At 46.0% G+C, this 21,454-nt stretch overlaps 1 protein-coding gene across 1 annotated transcript in view; it reads left to right on the top strand.

Moving 5' to 3' along the window:
- Dre4 (SPT16 homolog, facilitates chromatin remodeling subunit dre4) overlaps positions 1-13,099 on the top strand; it is a 62,226-nt gene extending 49,127 nt beyond the window's left edge. Inside the window, exons 24-26 of the mRNA XM_077679356.1 lie at positions 2,300-2,368; positions 3,434-3,731; positions 12,412-13,099. Of these exons, the coding sequence (XP_077535482.1) occupies positions 2,300-2,368; positions 3,434-3,663 (299 nt within the window). The 3' untranslated portion in view covers positions 3,664-3,731; positions 12,412-13,099. The remainder of the gene's footprint in view (positions 1-2,299; positions 2,369-3,433; positions 3,732-12,411) is intronic.
- Positions 13,100-21,454: the final 8,355 nt, after the last annotated feature.

Genomic DNA, 21,454 nt, shown 5'->3' on the forward strand with positions numbered 1-21,454 from the left:
TTAAAAAAAACATCATGCTTTAATCATTACTGTGAGGGAAAAAAGGGCCATTAATTGTTGTTAAAAGTTCTTTCTGTCACATCAGTCTAGTTGACAGCAGATCTCGATTTTTTATACGTTTTTGTGCAAAAACAGAAGCTACTTCGCATGTTTGAGAGTCATGATGTTCTTTTTCAACCTTAAGAATGCACTTTTCGATTCGTTCGGAGCAGACTACTCGCCAAACCACTATGAGGAATCCAGAGTGGACACGATACACATTTGAAAAACGGCTTGCGCAGGAGTTGCTGTACTGCAGCCGTAGGCAGTGACTAGACAGTGCCTTTTAACTTCAAAGCGAACACTTTAACTCCAAAGTGAAGCGTCAACAATCTGTTGCAGAAGGAAAGCTTGCACTACGCTCTCGGTCCTGCGCTATCCCCTGTGGCCTAAAAAAAAAAAAAAAAAACATGCAATAAGCATACACCTACTGCATTAAATAAAGCCAGAACCTCTTTTGATTTTAAATGAATGGAGGTGCTGTTCAAACACAACAAAAGCGGTGGCGATTGCTTTACTGGAAGCTGTTCTAACATGTAAACATCTGGTCGCAGAATTCAAAATGGCGGCCAGAGTTGATGGCGATGCTATAAAGGAAAGATCTTATCGACGCAATTGCATATTACTTCACGCTGCAGGATAAAATTTACGGCCTCTGCAAGGTGCGCTTGTCAAAAGCGCGTTTTGGGTGAAAGCAGCAGTGCGTTAGCGTCCGCCGACATCTCTTGCTTTCACAGAGCCGGGCAAACGCGGAAAATACACTCTACTATTTGAAAAATCAAATACAGTCTACGCTCGTTACAGCGGATCCGGCAACAACGGACTTTCGGTTACAACAGACCATTTCTGTTGGTTTGTCTGGTCCCCAGGCATTTTAAATGGAGTCCACTCCGCTCCTAACGGACCCGGCTAGTGCAGACTTTTCAGGTTTTCAGCAGACTTTTCGGATCGCTGCCTGACAAACGTCAGGTAGCGATCCGATTTGTTGACAAACGGTTTCGGGAAAACCTGCCTCGTCGTGAGGGGATTTAAAAGAGCCTAGCTAATTTGGCTACAACAGACTAAATATTAGGCGAAAATTGTTTCGACTGAATGTTTATAGCGGACTTCCGCGGGGCCGGCACCTGATTTGCTTTTTCTTCGTTTATTTTGGCAAGAAAACTGTTATGTCTGGCAACATTGCTGGCAGCCAGGTCGTTGGTGCAGCCAAGCCAAGCCAGTGCCAGTGGCTTTTATTTGTGTGACCAGCGGCATGGGAGGCAGGGTAGCTGATTTCACTGTCGGATAAATTAAGCGTAATTAATGCTGTTGAACATGGGTGCAAAACTGCCGACATGGCCAGAAGTACAGGCCTGTCTAAGCAGACGGTCTGCTCTACCGTCAAGAACAAGGCCGTTGCCGATAAACGTGACTCCGGTGAGATTGAAAACAGGGCAATCGAATACTCGAAGTGGTGCACTCAGAGGCGAGTCTGCCCTCGTCAGTCTTTTTATGTAATAAAAAACTCTGGTTGAGTGAAGTTCGGGTTTTACTATTCCCACGCATGCATCATTCCCGTTCCGTTCGGTGAAAAAGGGTAAGAAATGCCTCAAGTTGTTCCCCATCCATTGTGTGCAATCTGCCGGTAACCGTGCGCAGTCCAACTGGTCTAACTTTCGATTTTACAGCTGTCCGTCATCAGATTATTTCATTACAGCTGTTTCAATGACCAGACTAAAATCGCTAAAAATGTAAGCTGCCTTGAGGGAACGTCAGGCAGCGATCCGATTTGTTGACAAACGGTTTCGGGAAAACCTGCCTCGTCGTGAGGGGATTTAAAAGAGCCTAGCTAATGCTGATGGCCACGCCTGATGTTTTATAGCTGCTTAATAATTGCGCCTAGTTATATTCTTGCTTTATTTGCTCAGCTCATCATGCGTCTTTACACGCTTGACTGCATGCGCTAGGCCTTTTCGAAGTGCCGGTGCTAAGCTTTGGAGACGGTGTTTACGCAATTCTTTGCCCTCGCGGAAACACTGGGCAGAGGTGCTGCAGGCGTGTAGAAAGAACAAAGTGTATGTACTGTTAGATCTGTTTCAATGGGAAAGGGATAAGGGAAGTATGAAAATAATTGCTTGCTTGATTCATTTTACTGTGAGGGAAAAAAATTACCATTAATTTTCGTTCTCAGGAGCAATTGAAGTTCCACTCGAATAGACAGCAAATTGTTTTTTTTTTTTTTTTTTTTTTTTTCCTTCCTCTTTGCCATCACGTTTTGCAGGTGGTGACCTTGGAACTAGTGAGGAAAGTGGGAAAGACTGGTCTGAGCTTGAAGAAGAAGCCCGGGAAGGTAAGGCATCCCTTCACTACCTGATTGGTTTCGTGACTGTTATGGAAAAGTATTGCATTTATTATCATGGCATAGTAACTTCATTCGAGCAGTGGTTCTGCAATGTGAGCTCTGCCAAGGCATTATTCAAGCCCACATTGTAGTCGTTTCATTTATTTATTTATTTATTTATTTATTTAAGGCCTCTTCACCAGAGCTTTGTGGCAAATCCAGACACGCATCATAAGACAGGTGTGCGGGCTGCTGTTGTGTGCGTGCAAAAGTTGTGCTTGCATGGTGCTCATTCCCCCTTTTCTCTTGTGTTGCTACTGATTTAGAGCACCTATAAAACATTGCGGGCAAACTTTTGCGCAGCAAATACAGGTCGCATGGCTCAATTGGCTTAATTAACTCCGCACGGCTGAATTGGTGAGATCTGCCAAACGAGATTTGTCTCTCAATGCATTCTGCAAGCTCTGTCACATTTTTTCCTGCAGTGGAAGACTTCTCAGAGCCTTTGTAAAAGGCCCGTGTTCATACCTTAAAACAGCATACTGGATGCTGAGGCTAATACATACCGGTCATTGTTGGTTGCTCTTGCCAGTGCATGTGTGCGGGTCACTTACATTGTGACTCCGGATGTGTGTATAGATAAATCTATATCAGAGGATTATGAATGCCTTATTCTCACAGATTAGGGGCTGATGCATTCATTAATCAATATTCGGTGTGGTAATCAGTTCCATAGTTAATTTAATTATATTGTGTAAGATAGGGACCCTAGGAGTGCTGTCATTGCTTATTACCGAAATAACCTGCCATTATGTTTTTTTTTTTTTTTTTCCAGTTTGGGTTTACTTTGCTAAAAAAAGCATTAGTTCGCATTCAGTTCTAGCAAAAGTTACCAGGTATTCGGGGCCAGTTTGGCAGCCTGGTACAGTGGCTGGTATGAGAGCATTGAAATGGGGGCACCATGCAAAGAGGAGCCGGTCGATTGGTCAAATGGGGTATCTCGCTGGATGAAGTGTTTGGCCGCATCCTTTGGTGCGCCTGTGCAGTGCTTCACGCTGCTCTCGCCACTTGCAGCCGACCGCAACCGCAACGAGTTCGAGGACGAGTACACCAAGCGCAAGGGCGGGAAGGCTGGCGGTGCTCCTGACCGCAAGGGCATGGACCGAAAGCGTCCGGCCCCGGATTCCCGCAGTTCGGGCAAGAAGAAGAGCAGCACGCCCAGCCCCCAGAAGAATGGCAGTGCCAAGCGGCGCCGCGACTCGGACTCCAAGGGCTCGGAGCATCGCAAGAAGCACAAGAAGTGAGGCCTTGGATGCTCTGCTTTTCCTGCCATGCAGAGAAGGGGAAGGCGCATTCAGGAGCACCCGGGCAGGTGAGTGCTTTGTGCCACTGCTGCTGCAGCCACTGCAGGTCAGGGTTGGGGGTGGGGAGGCTTAGTGCACTGCCCGAGCAGTTGCGGTGCTGCTGATCTCCTCTTTTCTAGTGCAATTGGCTGGTGGTGCTTCTGCACAGCGTAATTCTCCGTGCTCCTTTTGAATGACTGTGTGCAGCAATAAAAGGAAATGGTAATACAGTCCCTTACGTTGTCCTTCATCAAAGCACCTTGTGGTGTGCTGTCCGAAACAGTTCTTTTTCTGTTTTCTGCAATGTTGTTGAGAGAGAGATCTGGAGGGCTTGGCAGGTGTGATGGCCGAGATCTGCAACTGTGAAGTCCCTAACTTAAAAGGTGTAGTAGGGGTATTTGTTCTGTACAGTTTTCGTTGAACAGCACATAAATTCATTTCATTTCATTTATTTCCTCCTTAAGGGCCCTTCAGGGCATTACATAAGGGGGGGGGGGAGGGGGGCGTGCAGAAACCTATGACACAGCGTTATGAAAAAAAAAAAAAAGATTAGAAAGCAACAAAGAAAGAAACAGAACAAATTACAAAGGTACAGCAATAATAGCAGCAAATACAAAATTACAGTGCAAAAAAAATACAGTTCAAAAGTGCAAAAGATACAGCAGTAAAAAGAAAGAAAACACAAGGCACACTTGATACACACGTATTATGTAACATGGTTGAGCAATTTTTTTAGGAATAATTTGCGGTCTGCGCATGAGGTTATTGTATCGGGCAAATGGTTCCAGTGGGTTGCAGTGAGGGAAGAATGGTTCCAGTGAGGGAAGAATGAGTTGAACATTAATGAAGTATGGCTGGTTAGCCGTGCTATGGCGTTGCTGTGGCTGATACGGGACGAGGTTCGGTGTAGCGGTTTTAAGAGAGGGTGTCTGGATTTCAGGTGATAATAAAAGGCGTGATATGATCCGGCGTGACTCAAGTGAATGCAGGTGCAAAGATTGCTTTAGTGCAGTGACGCTGGTGTTAGTGGAGTACTGTGAGCAGATGAAGCGGGTGGCACGATTCTGTATGGCTTCTAACTTGTGGGTGAGGTATGCCTGTGAGGGATGCCAAATTGATGATGCATATTCCAGTTTTGGTCGTACGAACGTTAGGTATGCTAGTTTTTTGATGTCCGGAGATGCAAGTTTTAGATTTTGGCGTAGGTAGCCGAGCGTGCGCGCGGCGTCTGAGCAAATGGTTTGTATGTGTAATGTCCATGATAGGGATGGTGAGAGATGAACTCCGAGGTATTTGTAGGATGCTGCTGCGGTAATCAGGAACGAATTAATTTTGCAGGAGAACTGTGATACAGTGTTCTTACGAGTGAATGATACCAGTTTACATTTTTCTGTGTTTAGTGGCATTAATGATTGATCGTACCATGCTGCGATATGGTTGAGATCATGCTGAAAAGCAATGGTGTCTTCAGGGTTGCAGATGGTAGTGTTATTGGTTATTGGTTGTTCTCTTCACAGATCATATGTTTATAGGCCCTGAGCTTCGTGAAATAGGTATGTCAAAAAGCAATTAAGACTTGGTAAGGTGTTTTCACAAGCTTCAGCGACAGTAATGCTGATCAAGTACATTCATCGTAGGCTCGTTTATACATGATAATTCAAGTGTGAAAAGTCTCATTGTAGCGATGAGATGGTGCATTGGCTATAAGACCTGTGAATGTGAGCCACCCTGAAAGGTTGGATGCAGAAGAAGGCTGTGCGTCAATTATGTATGCACCGAGTTAGATAGGTGCAGAGCAAAAGTTAAGACGCTACAAAAAGCTGAGTCTTTTGTGAGATCTCCTGGTCGTGTACAGTCAAACGCAGTTATATCAATATTGGGCATAATGCGATATAAGCAGGCTAAGGAATTAAACATCATACATGCACACACTATTGATAATTAAAGGCCAACTGCAACGAAATTTTCGGCTCCTTAAATGCACTATTTTCCGGTAGTATAACCTTAAAAATTGCTACCTGCAAAATTTGGAAGCCCAAATGTGCTTCGCTGCATTGTAAACGAAGATCAAAAACGCTCTTTTCAAACCGAAACTGGACAAAAAGGGCGGCCATTACGGCCGGCCGGAAGTGACGTTACACTCAGGAATCGAGTGGGCGCAACCGGCGGATTTTCCCACAGCTGCCTGCGAGAAGACGACGCGCATTCGATGTGTTTCTGGTCGTCTGTTGCTTCATACATTTAAAACATGCGGGAAAATGGGTTGGGAAGTTCGTGCAACCATTATTACTTCGTTGTGAGCTGCTGAGACGACGTCCGGTAAAACGAAAACACAGGCATCGCGAGACGTCGTGGCGAAGCTGGGTGCACAAAAGTCAGTGTTGAGCGGTAGATGGGCGTCCATGTGCCGAACGAACCATCCTGTGTTTGTGAGAGAAAAGGAAAAAAAAGCTATCGTGGGAGGAAAGTGTCGAAACATGCCGGCTAGAGTGTAAGAATTCGGTTTCAGTGCATGTTGTGAAAGTTCAAATCCAGAATTTCATTATTTTTGTTTACACGGGCAGTTTTGTTCCTGTTAGCAGGATGCCCGCGCCAAATCATTCGGTAATGATACCACGCAGCGACGAAAGCACTGCAGTGTCTTCACTCGTGAAGCAGTGACCTTCCCCGAGGCTCAGTGCTGCAAAATGTGGCCTCATTTTTTGTTTTTTTTTTTCTAACTGGCGAGAGAAATGTTGCCAACAGCGGCTAGTATTTATTTGTTTTTTGACGATGTAGTTTGAGCTGAATCGATTCCGTGTAGTGCGCCGCGTGCCGTACTCGCCCGCGCCCCGACCGGCGCGATAACAGCAATAACAGTGACAACAGCGTATAACCAGTATAACCTCGCGTCGGCGCACAGCTCTTCGATGGCGTCGGCGTACTCGCGCTCTAGTCGACCGGCCGATCGTGCAGTGGGCCGCACAGTTAGCTGCTGTACTCGATCACGCACCGCGACCGGCCGTGACGACAGCGTATCGTCTCGCGCCGGCCGTTCTGCTCGTAGAGACGCCCGGCCGCGAGCTTGAAGCGCGCTGCACAGCCTGGCACAGCCTCCACAGTCGTTCGCGCGCCGACGCACCGAGCGGCCGCAACAACAGCGTGTCGTCTCGCGTCGGCCGTTGTATGTGTTGCGCACTCGTGAGACGGCCGGCCGCGAGCTTGCAGTGCGCCGCACAGCCGCCGTAGTCGTTCGCGCGCCGACGCACCGAGCGGCAGCGCCAACAGCGTACCGCCGCACGTAGGCCGTACACGCGTTTCACCTGCTCGTCGAGTCAACCGAGAGCCTGCTGCCGCCGTCGTGACCACAAAATCGGCCGTTGTGCTACTGCCGTATTCGCTCTAGACCGGCCCCGGCACTTTTCTAATTTGCTCTTTATGTACCAGCAACCCAGAGTTTCTTCAGCTTCTCGCATTACGGATACGCGTGAAAGCAATTATTCTTGTAAGAGGCGCGAATTACACTGCTCACTCGCGTGAGGCCGCACGGGAGTCCCGACTGGCACGTCACATCCGGAAGTCCACCGCAGTGGCGGCAAGTTGCGGCGACACTCCGCTAGGTGCTGCGTCGGCTGAAGTGGCGTGTTTTCGAACGGTTTTAATAAAAAAACTGCGCGTTTGTGGAGTTTAAAATTAGGTCACAGGGGACTTTAGAGGTGCATACCACACATTGAAACAGAATTTAGGGTAGGTAAATTTTCGTTGCAGTTGGCCTTTAACTTTATTGATGAAACTGCCTTGCTTTCGCGCGAAATAGTCCTGTATCTTCTTCTGCCTGAGGAACTTCGCTGTCTGCGACAGTACGCACTTCTCCACATTGTGTGAGCAGCTGAGGCCGCAGCCTTTCACATTCGTGAATAAGTGCCGGGCAAGTGCAAGAGCATAATTCACCTCGGAGGAGGTTGTGGGCAAAATCATCATTGCTTTCGTCATTGCATCTGCTTTTACTTGTGCTCGGTACGATGTCGACAATGTAGTGTTCCAAACCCTTCCGTGGTCACGACGCCATCATCCACATTTGCAAATTCTCCGACTGTTGATCCGGCAACAGCTGCCGGAAACTCTGACAGCTTGCTCTCCACTACAGTGGCTAGAATAGGAAAGTGTGATTAGCGGCATGCAGCGCCTATGAGGCGCTTTGAAGCCGCCGATAGGGATCCGCGAGGGGGCGCGCGCGATCGTTTACACGTCGCCTGGTGAGGCGCGCGTGGATCGTCTGCAATGCGATTGCTGCTTTGACCGGAGAGAAGCACCGCTTGTTTCCTGTGCCGTAGTAGGTTTAACTGCCGCCAAAGCAGAGCCACAATTTTGTGCCGGGCCGCTCTACGGTGTACAAGTCCTGCAAAAAGAAACTGTCGTTGTTTGGCGTTCCGAAGAACGCGCGTCTATATTGGCGCAGTGGCGATGACGAGCAATACCACGTACTGAGAAGCGGCTCAAGGAAAACACCGCTATGTGCGAGCTAGACTTCGACGTAAGGTAAATCTCCCGGCACATTGAACATACCGTGAACGGAGAAGTTGTTAATCTGCAGGGGCAGGCCTTGGTTGCCCCCGGAAGCTGTGCCCACGCAATTTCCCAATCTTCCGAAGTACCAGCCGAAACAACTTCCCTGAGCAGGTAGTGTCAAGCGTGAAGCGCACCCGCGGCCCCACCCAGCAATAAAAACGCTAAGGATGGTGACTCCTCTGTGAGTGCAGAGTTTGAAGAACCCCATGCTCCTTTTCTGTGAAGAACTTGACCTTCGGAAACATGGGGGAAACCACACGCTGAGTGTTTCGCCCTTCACAGTACCTTTCAACGTGTGTCGCACTGCCCGTACAAAGCCCGTACACTTACCCTTGCAGACATTGGAAGCATTTACGAAACATCTGACATACTGAAGAAGCCTGGCACTCTCCCCGTCCATGACTATCAAATTCGTTTTGGTCCTCTAGCTGCATTTTTACACGAAGGCACTGAAAAAGGAGAAGGCATGCCTTTTCGTGAAAGGAAGAAGCATTTAAAGCTCAATTGCTTCACATAACAGCAGAGTCGAACGTCGAAATGCTTGAATTCTTCACACACACACACACGCACAGGCACACACACGCACACGCACAGGCACACACACACACACACACCACAGAGAGAGAGAGACAGACAGAGAGAGAGAGAAATAGCCGCAAAAGGCAAGGCCCATTGAGCAAAGAAAATTGATGGCTTCGAGCCTTTGCAATTATGAACGAATCATGAGAAATTCACCAAAAGTGAGTAGTTTTTGTCTGTTTGTGACGAGCACGTCGAAAATAAAATGCGTGTTTACCAGTTACCAGTCCACAATTCTCTGATTTGCTTCATAAGTGTCCGAGCCAGCCGGCTATATTCGGCTGTCAAAGTGCGCCCAGTCGGTTGCAAACTTCGATTGTACTTTAAAATATGACATTCATTGCATCTCAGTTTGCGCGACCACGTAGAATAGCTATGAAAGAAAATATATTCGTACTCCATATTCCGCCGCCGTCGCTGCGAACGTGTAATCGTGCGACAGCGCCACCTGGATTTTCCTCCTACAGCGTCACGCGGGAGAGGGCCCGGTCATCACACTTTCCTATTCTAGCCACTGTACTCTCCACATTTCAGCAACACCGGTGATGGCTTCATTGTGGTTCTCAGGATTTTCAAAATCATTACCGGCTCGCCGAGCAGGCATGTCTGAAGGTCGGGCTGAGGGCGCTCTTGGGGATTCTTGTGCGCCACGGGGATGTGCGATTTCTCTTTACGCATTCGCCTCTATTTATGAGTGCCAGTTTCATGGCAAAAGAATGATGCTGCCACTCCAAGCTAGCTAGAGCTGCTAAATAAACCTAGTGGTGACACTAGCACTGGCCCCCCAGCTGCACTTCAGAAAAAAGCCCACAAATTGTGAACACAAACACAGTGGACAAAAAAAGCTAGGCAACAACTTGCCTGTGATTGGCTGTCTGAGCAAGAACGGTGGGCGGGCCAGGATAATTTTTTGCATGGGGGTTGTCAACGCCTGGCCCTACACATATGCCTGTATGACGTGGTAGCAATAGGGAGTGAGATAGGAAAGAGCCACCCACTGCCCATGAGCAGCTGGGCTAAGCCACTTTTAGGGTGTGCTGGCGAAATTTCTCCTCCGCCGCTAGGGAAAGCCGACTTGGGGGGCACTTTTGTGGCATTTGTCGTTCGATATATCGAGAGTCACTGCTTTTTTTGTTGGATATTACTGTAATTTTAACAGCAGAGCTGTTTAACTCTTTCCTTACGGCGGCATAGGCTATCAGACATGGAGTTCCGATGATTTCAGACGTCCCGCAAAAGCTAAAAGCGGCGCCTGGTGGTCAACTAACACCATCTGGCGTATTTATTGACAAATCATTTTTCAATTTTATTATGTTTTGCTGATATTTCACGTGCAGAGACCGCGCCAAGAGTGAAATTTGAGCCCGCGATAGTGGCGAGTTGTGTGAAAACGGCGTCCGCTGTATTTGGGCTGTATTTATAAACAAAACGGGCTTCCTATCTGACGACTGCGGCTTTACACATTGATGTGTAGGGTCTGGACAACGTACGGTGGGGATTTTTTGCCAAATGCGCCGCGCCATATCGCGTTATCACCTTCATGATAGCCTGACACTCGTGTCAGATAACTGCTACGGAGCGATGTGCGACACTTCTCAAGAGCGCTGGATTTTTTTTTTTTTTTTTTTTCTGGTCTTTTACATCTAAAGTGAAAAGGATTTTGTGTCAGAACACAAAAAAAGTGTGCTTGGAGGCATGGCCGACACACACTCGAGTGGCTTCCAGGAGTGGCACAGCCGTCAGTTCCGCTAGATTGACGGGCCCACAAAAATACAAAACTTGGTGTACAGCGTTGATATATATATTGAATCATAGCCAGGAAATGTAGGAACAGTTTGTATAACTTAGAATTCCTAAAAAAATTTTTAGGCTCATTGCAATCGCCTATATACGTTACGTTGCGTGTATACTTTTTTGTGCATTTTTTTTTCTGATTATTTGACTAATAAACTGTAAGTAGTTGTACCTTTCACAAAACTACTGTTATGTGTTTGTAAGAGCAATGTATAAGCTACTGTTCCATGCATAGCAATGCTAAATGTGTCCACTAGCTCAAGAGAAAGAAATAGTTTTGTGGAAGCACTCAAAATCGGCCGTTTTTCCGCCGTAACGAAAGAGTTAAAGATACTAAGAAAAAACACTCGAGCGCACACGAGTGTAAGGAGTGCCCACTCTGCCCAAGGTTTGTGGGTTATCTCTCGCGTGCTGTTATCCTCCCCAGTTGACGTGCGTTTGCACCTGAAGTGGGGAGCACAGTTGCTGAGTTCGTGCTACAGACGCCGAGTTCACGGAGCCGGTTTCTGCGGGTTGTAGCGCATGCTAACGCGGTCCACTATGGGAGAGATGTGCAAGCCTGCGGGCAAAACGATCCGGGCCTGCCAGTCGTGGAGAACATTCAGCGGCAAGTTCGGAAATCCATGTGAGGTGCAACAGCCGGGTTTCGGACAAGGCAGAGGGGCTGCCATCTCTGCTGTTTCTCCAGCCTTGCACCATTACTGCAAGCTGCGCAAATTTTTTTTGCTGTGTATTCTTATTGTAAATATACTGTGTCCAGAAATAGTTCGATGGGCAGGATAATTAGATGTAAACTGGTTAGATATAGTCTGATTCGACTGTAGTAGTGTATATATGTGCAGCACACAAATTGAGGATGTCATTCCTGGAAGTTTATTTTTGCTACAGCCCAAAATCTCCTTAGTTTAGTCTCTGCAGGCACTGTGTGCCATCTGATGATGTTTCCAAGGAGCTCAAGGTACGGACGGGAAATGCTCTCTGGTGCTTGCCCCAGGATGAGCCAACCCAGCACAGAACATTTAAGACGCGTCCTTCCAAAATATCATTCTGCCTTGTCCAACCAAATGTTTCCATATAATGCCTGAGAACTTAGTCGCAGTAACACTTACAATTGTGCCTTGTGCTCTGTCGCGATAACTGAACGACTAAGATGTGGGTCAGTATCTGAGGTGTGTGACGTTGGCAAGTCAAGTGTAACCAGTGCACCGTAAGGAATGAGCGCTGCTCTTTATAAAAGTACATTGCCTTACCGCATATACTTGGGTAAACACTACTTACTAAGGCATAGTCAGACAGCTTCAGGGTCGATGAAGCACAATCTTGCAGTGTTTCCATGACAAACACCTGGCATGTATACAGACCAAGTGTGCCACACTGCAGTCGCATCAGGAATGTTTTCACTTTTGTGAATCACACAGCCTTGGCATGCACTGTCGTTGCCCCACATAAATATTAATCTCCAGTGCATAGAAAATGTTAAATAGCAGCCATGAGCATAGCAACATAGCGCAGAGACAACAGGAAATGAGACGGGGGGGGGGGGGGGGGGGGTGCCCATGTTGTATAGTGAACCTGCTCAGTAATGTTGCTGCCTTCATGTAGACCTCTCTCTCCTCTCCCCCCCTCCCCCTTACTGCAGGCAGGTCTTTTTTTTTTTCCCACCCACTCCACTATTGTAGTTTTTGTGGTGCTTGATTGATTGCACTAATCAATGGTGCTGTCCCATTTTGTGTGAAATGCTTTGTACCAAAATGTATGTCTGATTTCTGCACATCTTCCTCTTTTTAGATGAAAGCCTTGTTAGGATGTCCAGGGATCACCAGACGTGTTTCCAGCAAAGGTCATGTTGGAGCACCTTGTCAGCTAGTTTCTTCGCAAGATTTGTGTCCTTCCAAGAATGTTATTTTTCTCGAGCTGTGATTAAGACAGTGCTGGATGCTTCAGCACAGTCAGACATGTTTACTTCGCATAACACTTTGCTGTTACGTGTTGTTTGTTTTCTTTTTCTCTCATTGGACAAAATGTGTTCACCCTAGTGACAAACGGAGTTGCGCTTGCTGTAAGCCTGTATGATAGCCTTTGTGTCACCTTGCGGAGAAAAAGCTAAGTTTTTAATTTGCCTCTTTCATTAGCCTGATGATAATGGCTGGTGTGTTGTACGACACCTGTTCTCTGGCGCTTAAGTTAAGCTGCTGTGTGTTAGTGTGTATATAAGCTTCTTGCCTCTTTATATAAGCCTCTTGCATCTTTCCCGTGTTCCTTTTTTTTTTTTTTTTTACCCCACTTTTTGTTTTCCTGTGAACAACTCCTCACAGCAAACTCATCCTTAGAGGCCAATTTTGTGCCTGTGCAGAGAAGGTGTGCTGTTGTTTTTATGCCTAATTTGCACTTCATCTCTCCTCAGATACTGTGAAAACTTAAAGCTGTATCTTCTGGTTTTACTTTTAGAATTGGAATAAATGTTTTTGTATTGGTACAGTGCGCATCTTATTTTTGTTGTGCACCCTGGTATCAAAGCAACTGCCATGGGACTGCACCTGTGGCTAGTAGAAAATGCCACCTTGCATCGACACTTATTTATACCTTTATGGTTTGTATAGGGGCCAAGCCTATCGAAGTGCATCTGTGCTGTTAGCGCTACAAACAGTGTAAAATTATAAAATTCCTTGAAAATATGCACTGAAAAATTCAGTAACGAGTTTTCACGAGTGAGCAGCCACTTGAAATCATTGTCTTTCTCTTTATAGGACACTTTTTGTTTTTATCCCTCTCCTCTTATACTGTTACTGGCAATCAAATTTTACAGGTTTACAGGTGCTATGCTGATCCCAAATGAACTCTGTTACCATCAGCGATGCGAAGTTTGCGTGTGGCCCTCCAGCTTGCGACGTAACCTTCCAAGACACATGCTTATCACCTTCTGAACCCTGGCAGAGTGCAAACGTACTTTGTTTGCTAGGACTCTGGCTGAAATAGCACCTCTGCACGTGCCTTTCTGAATTTTGAAGCTCTAAAGCATGCCCAGCAGCTGCTTAGATCATATCTGTCATGCTAGGATGAAAAGGTTGGAGTTGCATTGTTTAGTACATTTTGCACTGTGCTGGCTGTCATTGATGAAGCTGCCAAGAAAAAATGCGCATGCCAGACGTCCACCAAAGGAACATGCTACCAGCACTTGTGAGCCAGGAAATTAGGCACCCTCTTCTTTTTTTCAGGGGGCTGAAAAGTACACGAAAACCTGAGCTACAGGGTTCTTGGGGCTTTTCAAGCACCTGCAGCCTGTTTGAAGCACAGTGGAAGGCTTTTTAGTGAATGCTAACATCCACTGATGCTGCACTTGCTGTAGTCATGTGAAATGTGGAGGTTTGAAGCATTTTACTTGTATGCTCATTGAAAGGAATACAGATTTTGCAAACTGAGCTTGAAATGCAGTATAGATAACATACTAATGTGATGGAACCTAAGAGGCAACTGTTCTGCAATAAAAATCTCAATCGTAGTCGTGGGTTGACCACACCAGGTGCCTCGATGTAGTTGGCTTACCCCCCAAATAAAACAAACGGATAAATCTGGGCATGTCACCTATTGGTAATTGTTTGGTTTGCTCATGGTTTCCTACTGAAAAAAAAAAAAAAATCTGACTGAATTCATGGCTGCAGTTTAAATACACCTGAGGGTACACACATGTGTGACAGAAGTGCCCTCTGAACCAAGACCCTATTATGAAACATAGCTCATTGAACTCTGAGGGGGAGGGTTCATGCATTATGAAGCTTTGCTGGAGTGCTCAATAAAAAATGAGAGTACAGAAACAAACAAACAAAAAAAACATTGGCATGCTTTCAAATGAGGTTTGTTAAAGTAGTACTGATGCCAAATTTTTGTGTTCTATTTTTATTGCTTTTATTGATGCTTAGTGACCTAATACCCCTGTTACACAGGAAGTTGCAACGGCTGTTAATGCAAAGGGCAGTTCAATGCCTCAGCGGCCATGGGAACTGAATGGTGGCTGTGCTCGCACGACACTTTCCATGTTTCAGTTCCGTTTAGATGATTTTAACAGGACTGGAGAACCTCATTTAGCCGATCTAATCTGGTCCATTGTGTTGCAAATGGTTATGTGTTTGTTGTGGTTTCAGCGTGTTGAAGCGTCCCATTTCACGATCCATTCCTTGCACTAACCGCAGCACCACTATACTGCCACAAGTTTATTAGCAAATGCTTCAGCGACAGTGTTCACATGAACCGTTTTTGCGGCAACCATCTGCCGACGGAGCGGGGAAAAACAGCGGCGGAACGGAGACCAGCGACCTCCAGCGACAACATAGCAGAAGTTGACATCAAACAACATAGCAGAAGTTGACATCAAACATGGTACACGTAGCTGTAGAGCTTTTTGCACAGCACCAGCGCTGTTGTGCAGATTGACTTCATGCTTTACGAATGAGTCTCACTTTTTGCGAACGCGAAGCAAAATCACTTCCTGCTGCGAATCGTCCCTGTGCATGGGGCATCTCCTCTTCTGCGGTCTTCAGAATGCTGGCACAATAGTTATAGTACTAAGCTACAATGTGCGCGCGAGCCCCGCGGCTTCTCTAGCACACCACTGCCGCTGCTGCTCCGACAGCAGCAGCGACCGTTATTCCGTTGTCGTGCATGAGCGCCTTTAATCTCGCCGGGAAGAGGCAGAGAGGGAAAAACAGTGAGAGTAGGAGGAGTGCTTTGCTTGCCCCGTGCCGCTGCGACTTGGACTGGGTCAGTCGTACAGCAACAAGCAAAAAGCAACCTTGGACTGGTTTTAGTCGCTTCGATGCTCTCGTCATAACAGTGTGGTGCCATCTGTTAGATTAGCTTGTAACAGCGTGCAACACTAAATTTGTGCAGCCTGCTACGTTGGCACTACGACGCGAGTTTTAGTTGAACATTTCATCAGCTTTCTGTCACGATATGGTAATGCTTAATGCGGAATCTGTTGAATGTTTTGTGAAGCGATTATCCCATCTGCCAGAATGTGCCTAGAGCTTTTATGAGTGCCCAAACCACTACTAACTAACGCCTTCATGCCAGTATGGAATGAAAAATGTGCATAATATGATACAAATATCATTTTACCTAAGTACACCCCCCGAGTGCATGTGGAAGCATAGCAGCACACAATGCCCTGAATCAAAGGACCCAGTTTGACGCACACATTTTCAACTTCAATACAATCAAGAAATGGCTTCAAACAAGCAAATTGTCAAGGCAAGCACTTTGAGGCCGAAGCGCAGAATTAACGGGCGGTTGATTGCCTCTTCTTCGTTGTAAGTATAGCACTTGCTTATTGCAATTAACGGGGACAAGCAAGTCACTTCACTCCAGCGGAAGACGAGAAGGTTTTTTAAGAAATTGCGCACGCACTACATACCTGGAGCGAGGTTGAATCGTCGCTGGTGATAATACCAACATAGTAAGCACGGTCCAGCCGCTGGAGCTCGTCATCGCATTTCACCGTGAAGCAAACATGACCACAACACAACTTCGGCCGCTGGCCTGGGTGCGAAACTTCGTTCGGGCAGACAGCGCTACGTGAGGGAGCAAAACACTTGTAAACAAGGAGATAACAGGCGTGTGGTTACGCCGAACCTGCAGTAACCATCGCAACCACCACTGGTGCCGCGGCTTGGCAGCTTGCGAATGTCGGCACGGCTTGAGATATACCTGTACATTTATAATTGTTCGACTTATGAAAGTTAACGTGCAAAGAAAGATTTTGTGTGTAGAGAGTTTGTGTGCGCAGTTCTCATTCATCACATGACTCTTGTCACATCTGCTCAGTCGCCATTGACGTCATCTCTGCTGGGCGGCTGATAGCTTCACTTTTTGAAAATTTACGCGATTATTTTCGAGGTAATACCCCAGAGACTGGTGTATTCGTTTTATGGGGATGTCAATCTATCTATATAGACCAACCTCGGTTTTGACTTCAGTGTCCCTTTAACCCCAAAAATTGGTGTCAGTACGCCTTTAAACCTGATAGTAAGGAATAAAGTATTCCTTAAGTGTCCGATTAAAAAAAATGCAGGTTAAATAAAAAACGACTTCACTGCGCTGTATCTCGAACCACATCCAGCAGCTGTCAAGTTGACTTCAGTTTGAGCTATCAGAAGTGATCAAATTTGACATGTTGGGTTTCTTTGCACACTAAATTTTTGTGCTTACAAGCTATCAGAAGTGATGAAAATTGACATGTTGGGTTTCTTTGCACACTAAATTCTTGTACTTATAGATTTTGTCTTCTGAGAAAGCCATAATGGATGAAATTCAGAGCAAGCGGATATTCATGGGTTATGTAATATGTAGTTCAAATTCGAATCTTTAAATATTTTTCAGGATATATGTAAAAGCTGAAATTAGAATTTTGCTTGCACTGTGTTAAATTGTTGCAGCAGTTTTTTTAGGGATGTTTGGTTTTGTACTGCAGTGCAGTTTTTATTAGAAGAGTGGTAGGCCCGAGGTAGGGTTTGTTATAGTTGTATCCTAATAAAAAAATATGATTGGCTGGATGATGTCTAGACTAAGGTGGTTCTAAACGCAATGGCATGAAAGGGACACTGAATTGAATAGTCTTATTGTGGTTGCATTGTAGCCCATTATTTTAATAGTGGAAGTTGAGTTTCTGTGGATAGCCAGAAGAGAAATGCTTTGTTCGACACTGCTGCACGAGCTACCATGATGTTGCCCTGGATTGAAAGGTGCTCTAATGCTGTCTGAGCCTTCACAATTTTTACTTTCGTTCGTTTTATGGTTACAATGTCAACTTTTTGTGTAAACATGCTCAGGTAGTGGAGGTTAAAGGGACCATGAAGGCAAAGTACAAGTTTGCATCATTAAAAAGACTGGTTTGTCCCGATAACAATGATGCCAGTTTTGCTTGAAACTTCAAACGAATAATGGCGGTATTAAAGAAAACATGCGAAGCAGTGTCGCTTCCCCAACCACTTTTCAGCGACTTCTCTGTGGTGTCACAGAATCTTGTTTGTGCGATGGCAGCCGCTGACCTGCACCACCTCCAAGAAACGTGGCGGGGCTATTGTAGTGGGGCCCCCAATTCCATTTGATCGTATCGCTTGAATGCTAATGTGCAGTTAACACTCTGGATACTACGTTTTTAGCGCTGGCCCACATTACTTCACTCGTGCCCATGAGACATCATTGCAGCGCGAAAATTTAAAACATTTTCAACATATCTTCAGTTTTTCACTTTAAAAAAGCATCTTCTATGGCTGGATTGGCACTGAGAAAGATAAAGACTAGCTCTTTCAAATTAAAGAAACTTGTTCATGTCCCCTTTAAACATGCTAGTGATTTGAAAAATTTACCCCAGCAGAATGCCCAGTGTGTCCAGTGGCCAACATCATCAAACTGTGATTGGAAGGACCTGGCGTTTTTTGATGCACTTTTTTCACTTACAATTCATATCAATTGGCCAGAAGGTGGCCCACATATTCTAGGCTTCAGTCTTGTAAGGTAATTAGGCAATGTTTGCTACTCCTTTCAGTGTCCCTTTAAGGGCATGGTGCAGCTTAATTGCTTGAAGAATATACACTGTGCATCGCCTCCTCTAAAAAGATGCCTGTCACAACGGCGGCCGCCGCCCTGCTGCACCCTCTCCTGTTTCTCTTTTTGGCCAGAAACTGCCGCTACAGGCGCTGGTGTCTGACACTACCACGCCAGCCCACGCCCGGCCATAATGGCTGTGGTGTGGTCTGTCTTTGAAAGTTTTCCTTTTGCCTTTTCTTAGTTCATCTTACTTGCGTTGTGTTCAGTTTCGTCGTAGCGACTGCTAAGTGCTAACAAATCGAGTTGTATGGTACAGTTGCGTGCCAGTTTGCACGCAAAGCCAAAGAAAAAAGGAGCGAGGTGTCTCCTTTCACGAGATTTCCACCGACATTGAAACACGTGAACATTAATTCAGAAGTGGTTTACTCATGGATGTCGGCGATTGCCAAAAGCACAGCCACCTGAACAATGCTGACGCCCGTCAGTTCGCGACAGCAGATGCCGAGAGACTGGAATGGCTTGAACTTGTGTTCCTTGTAGAGGACTGTGGCGTTGGAACTATTTTTACCTCGGGGGAGCAATAAATATGCTAGCATCAACGTAATAATAATAATCATCAGTAATTATATTATTGTTGATACTGTTTTTTTTTTTTTTTTAATTTTTCCTAATAAATCTGAGCTTGTATCCAGTGGAGCTGGCTGGTATCATGACAGTATGAGCCGGATACAAAGGGAAAAGCCAATATGCCATCCATTCTTTGATCGGTGCTGCAGGGATTGAATATTTGAGACAAGGGATTAGCTCGTCAAATATTTCGTACAAAGGTTTTTCAAGTATATATCTGCTGAGAACGGGTAACATCGAAATGACTTTTTTTTTTTTTCTGAATTGAGGCATTCATAAAGGCGGAAAATGTCATCTAACTAGTGACCAGCACCTCCGAGATTGTGACTGAATATCATCTGGTCCTTAAGCATTTTGCCTTCTTCAAATAAACCTAACTTTTTTGGAGCCGTCTGGGGCACAGCAGAAGTCTTCAGCTGGCCTTTGAGGGGGGAACCATGCTACCCCATCTGTAAAGGACGGGGAGCCGTCGCTCCCCCTGCACCCCCTGTTTCGACACCCCTGATAGAGGACCTCAAAGATTACAGCTGGACAAAGAATTTCCTGAGCAAGGAAACTTATCACCCCCTTGTATTGACAGCACAATCAAATGTTAAGTGCATCCATTTTTTTTGTTTGCTCATGGAGAAGAGACACTCATCCTCTTTTATTTACAGTCTCTGACTTGCAAGCAATCTGGCATTCATTTTTCACACATACTTGCATGGTGTGGGCAATCTTGGGACCATGAGCTCCACTCACTGCTCGCCTTCCCCCCTCCTCCTCTCAGTCCTCTTCCACCGTACACGTTGTGTTTTGAAGGGACCTTCAATTTTTATTCTCCCGGTTGGCTGCTGTGGACGTGCGCGAGAGCCTGCAGTTTGTTTTCCCAGCATAGCGACAAGACCCTTTATGAGGGAGGGGTGCCAGATCGCCATTGATTTTCTTGGGGTGGGCACCTCTAGCACCGCATGAGCTGCCAGAACCTCCAGAAACTTGTTTGCCTGGCCATGACCACTCGATAGGGGTAGATCGGGTGGCCGTGGCCTGGCAGCCAGCGGGCTCGAGATCTCCAGAAGCTGTAAATGGGAGACTCGGTGCGCACTAACCTGCAGACTCGGCAGTAGCGTTAGTGGCTGTTTGAGTCTGGCCAAAATTTTCGCGTCCACCTAGCTCAAGAAAACCTATTCAAAATGCACACCCGAGCCTGCTCTACAGTGACGATCCATGCTACATGCTTGGGAGAGCAGCCAAAGATAGTCAGATGCCAGCGCTGCCTCGTGGGTGGAAGAGCACATCATGACGGCAGGCTCTCTCCAATGGGCGACTGGGTGAACGGCCAGGCATCTTTTTAAAGGAGGCGTCGGCCGTGCAAATGTAATGGCTTGCTAGAATTAAATTAGCCACATTTAAAATGATAGGGTCCCATGTTTTCAGCTTTTGTTATAATTTTAAGTTTTTAATGGGGGTTAAAAATCTGGTGCAGTTTTAAAAGTTGACGACTGAGAAACTGTTTTCATTTGCAGTTTGTTTTACGCTCATAAATATTCACTCTCGTAAGCTGTGGTTTTATTTTCACATAAACGGTAATGGTTGCCGCTGAGCTAGTGACAGTGCAAAAGCAAGGTTCTTGAACAGCCTATCATTGCCAGAATTTTGAGGCCCCACTAGGGATTTGCGATTAAGACCATTTAACAGAAACAACAGCTAATGCGTTGCGAACATCCACTCACGTGTGACTAGCTAGGACGTGATTGGTTTCTGGCATATTGTTAGCAAAGAAACTCTTGGAGTAGCTTCAAAGGCCAACCTCCATGCAGCAAAAAAACGGTTGTTCCAGGATATTCTTTTTTACAACTGTAAGAATTGTTGATGGCAAAGCTATTTAAATTTGGGAAAAGTTTTCTGGGCAAATAAGCGGACAATGTTGGGTTTGACTCAAAAGTGCAAGACCTTTACTCTTCGTCCCCATCACTGCCTTTGCGATTCTTTTGATCTGGCACTTCATTGATTGATGCCAAGATCTACATAGTCGTGCTCATGCTCCCAAGGCTCAGTTCAGGACACTCCAAAAGGTGGGAGTAGGGGGCTTAAAAAATGGGCAATGTTATCATGCACAACAGGCCCATGCACAAGTCTCCACAAAACCAGTAAGTATTGAAGTGTCCTCCATATCACTGATGCGCCACATTTACTGCAGACGTGCTTCTGCAGCAAATGTCTTGCAGCAGAAAGACGACACTAAGCTCCGGCATCGTTCTCCTTTCTCTGCAACGACTCTGAAAACCTGGGCTGCAACTGCATGCTATGCAACTGTATTGGCCATCTGCCATATCAGTCAACTGAGCTGCTGCAGCTGCCACTTGTAAAGCAGCAATGTTTCAAGCAGATAGGTCCTTTTTCTTTTTCTTTTGACGGTTATTGGTTTCAACTCTAGGCTGCACTACAATGTGGCATTGCTGTTTGTGGCAACTTGTAGTTGCAGCACTGTAACAGCAGATGTCCTGGGGGAAGTATTTGGACACCACAACTGCACTTCATGAAGATGTCAAATGAACTGAAGAGTTTTCCTAGTTAATTGGGAAATGAATTATAGCCCCGAGCTTTCAGCAGTGCAAGCACACTTTTTCCCACAAATGAGGTTATACGGCAAAGGATAACAAGAAAGGGTATTTGCTTCTTT

This window comes from Haemaphysalis longicornis, unplaced genomic scaffold (genome assembly GCF_048455015.1).
Source record: "Haemaphysalis longicornis isolate Haplotype H1 unplaced genomic scaffold, Haemaphysalis longicornis Haplotype H1 scaffold_1, whole genome shotgun sequence".
NCBI lineage: Eukaryota > Metazoa > Arthropoda > Arachnida > Ixodida > Ixodidae > Haemaphysalis > Haemaphysalis longicornis.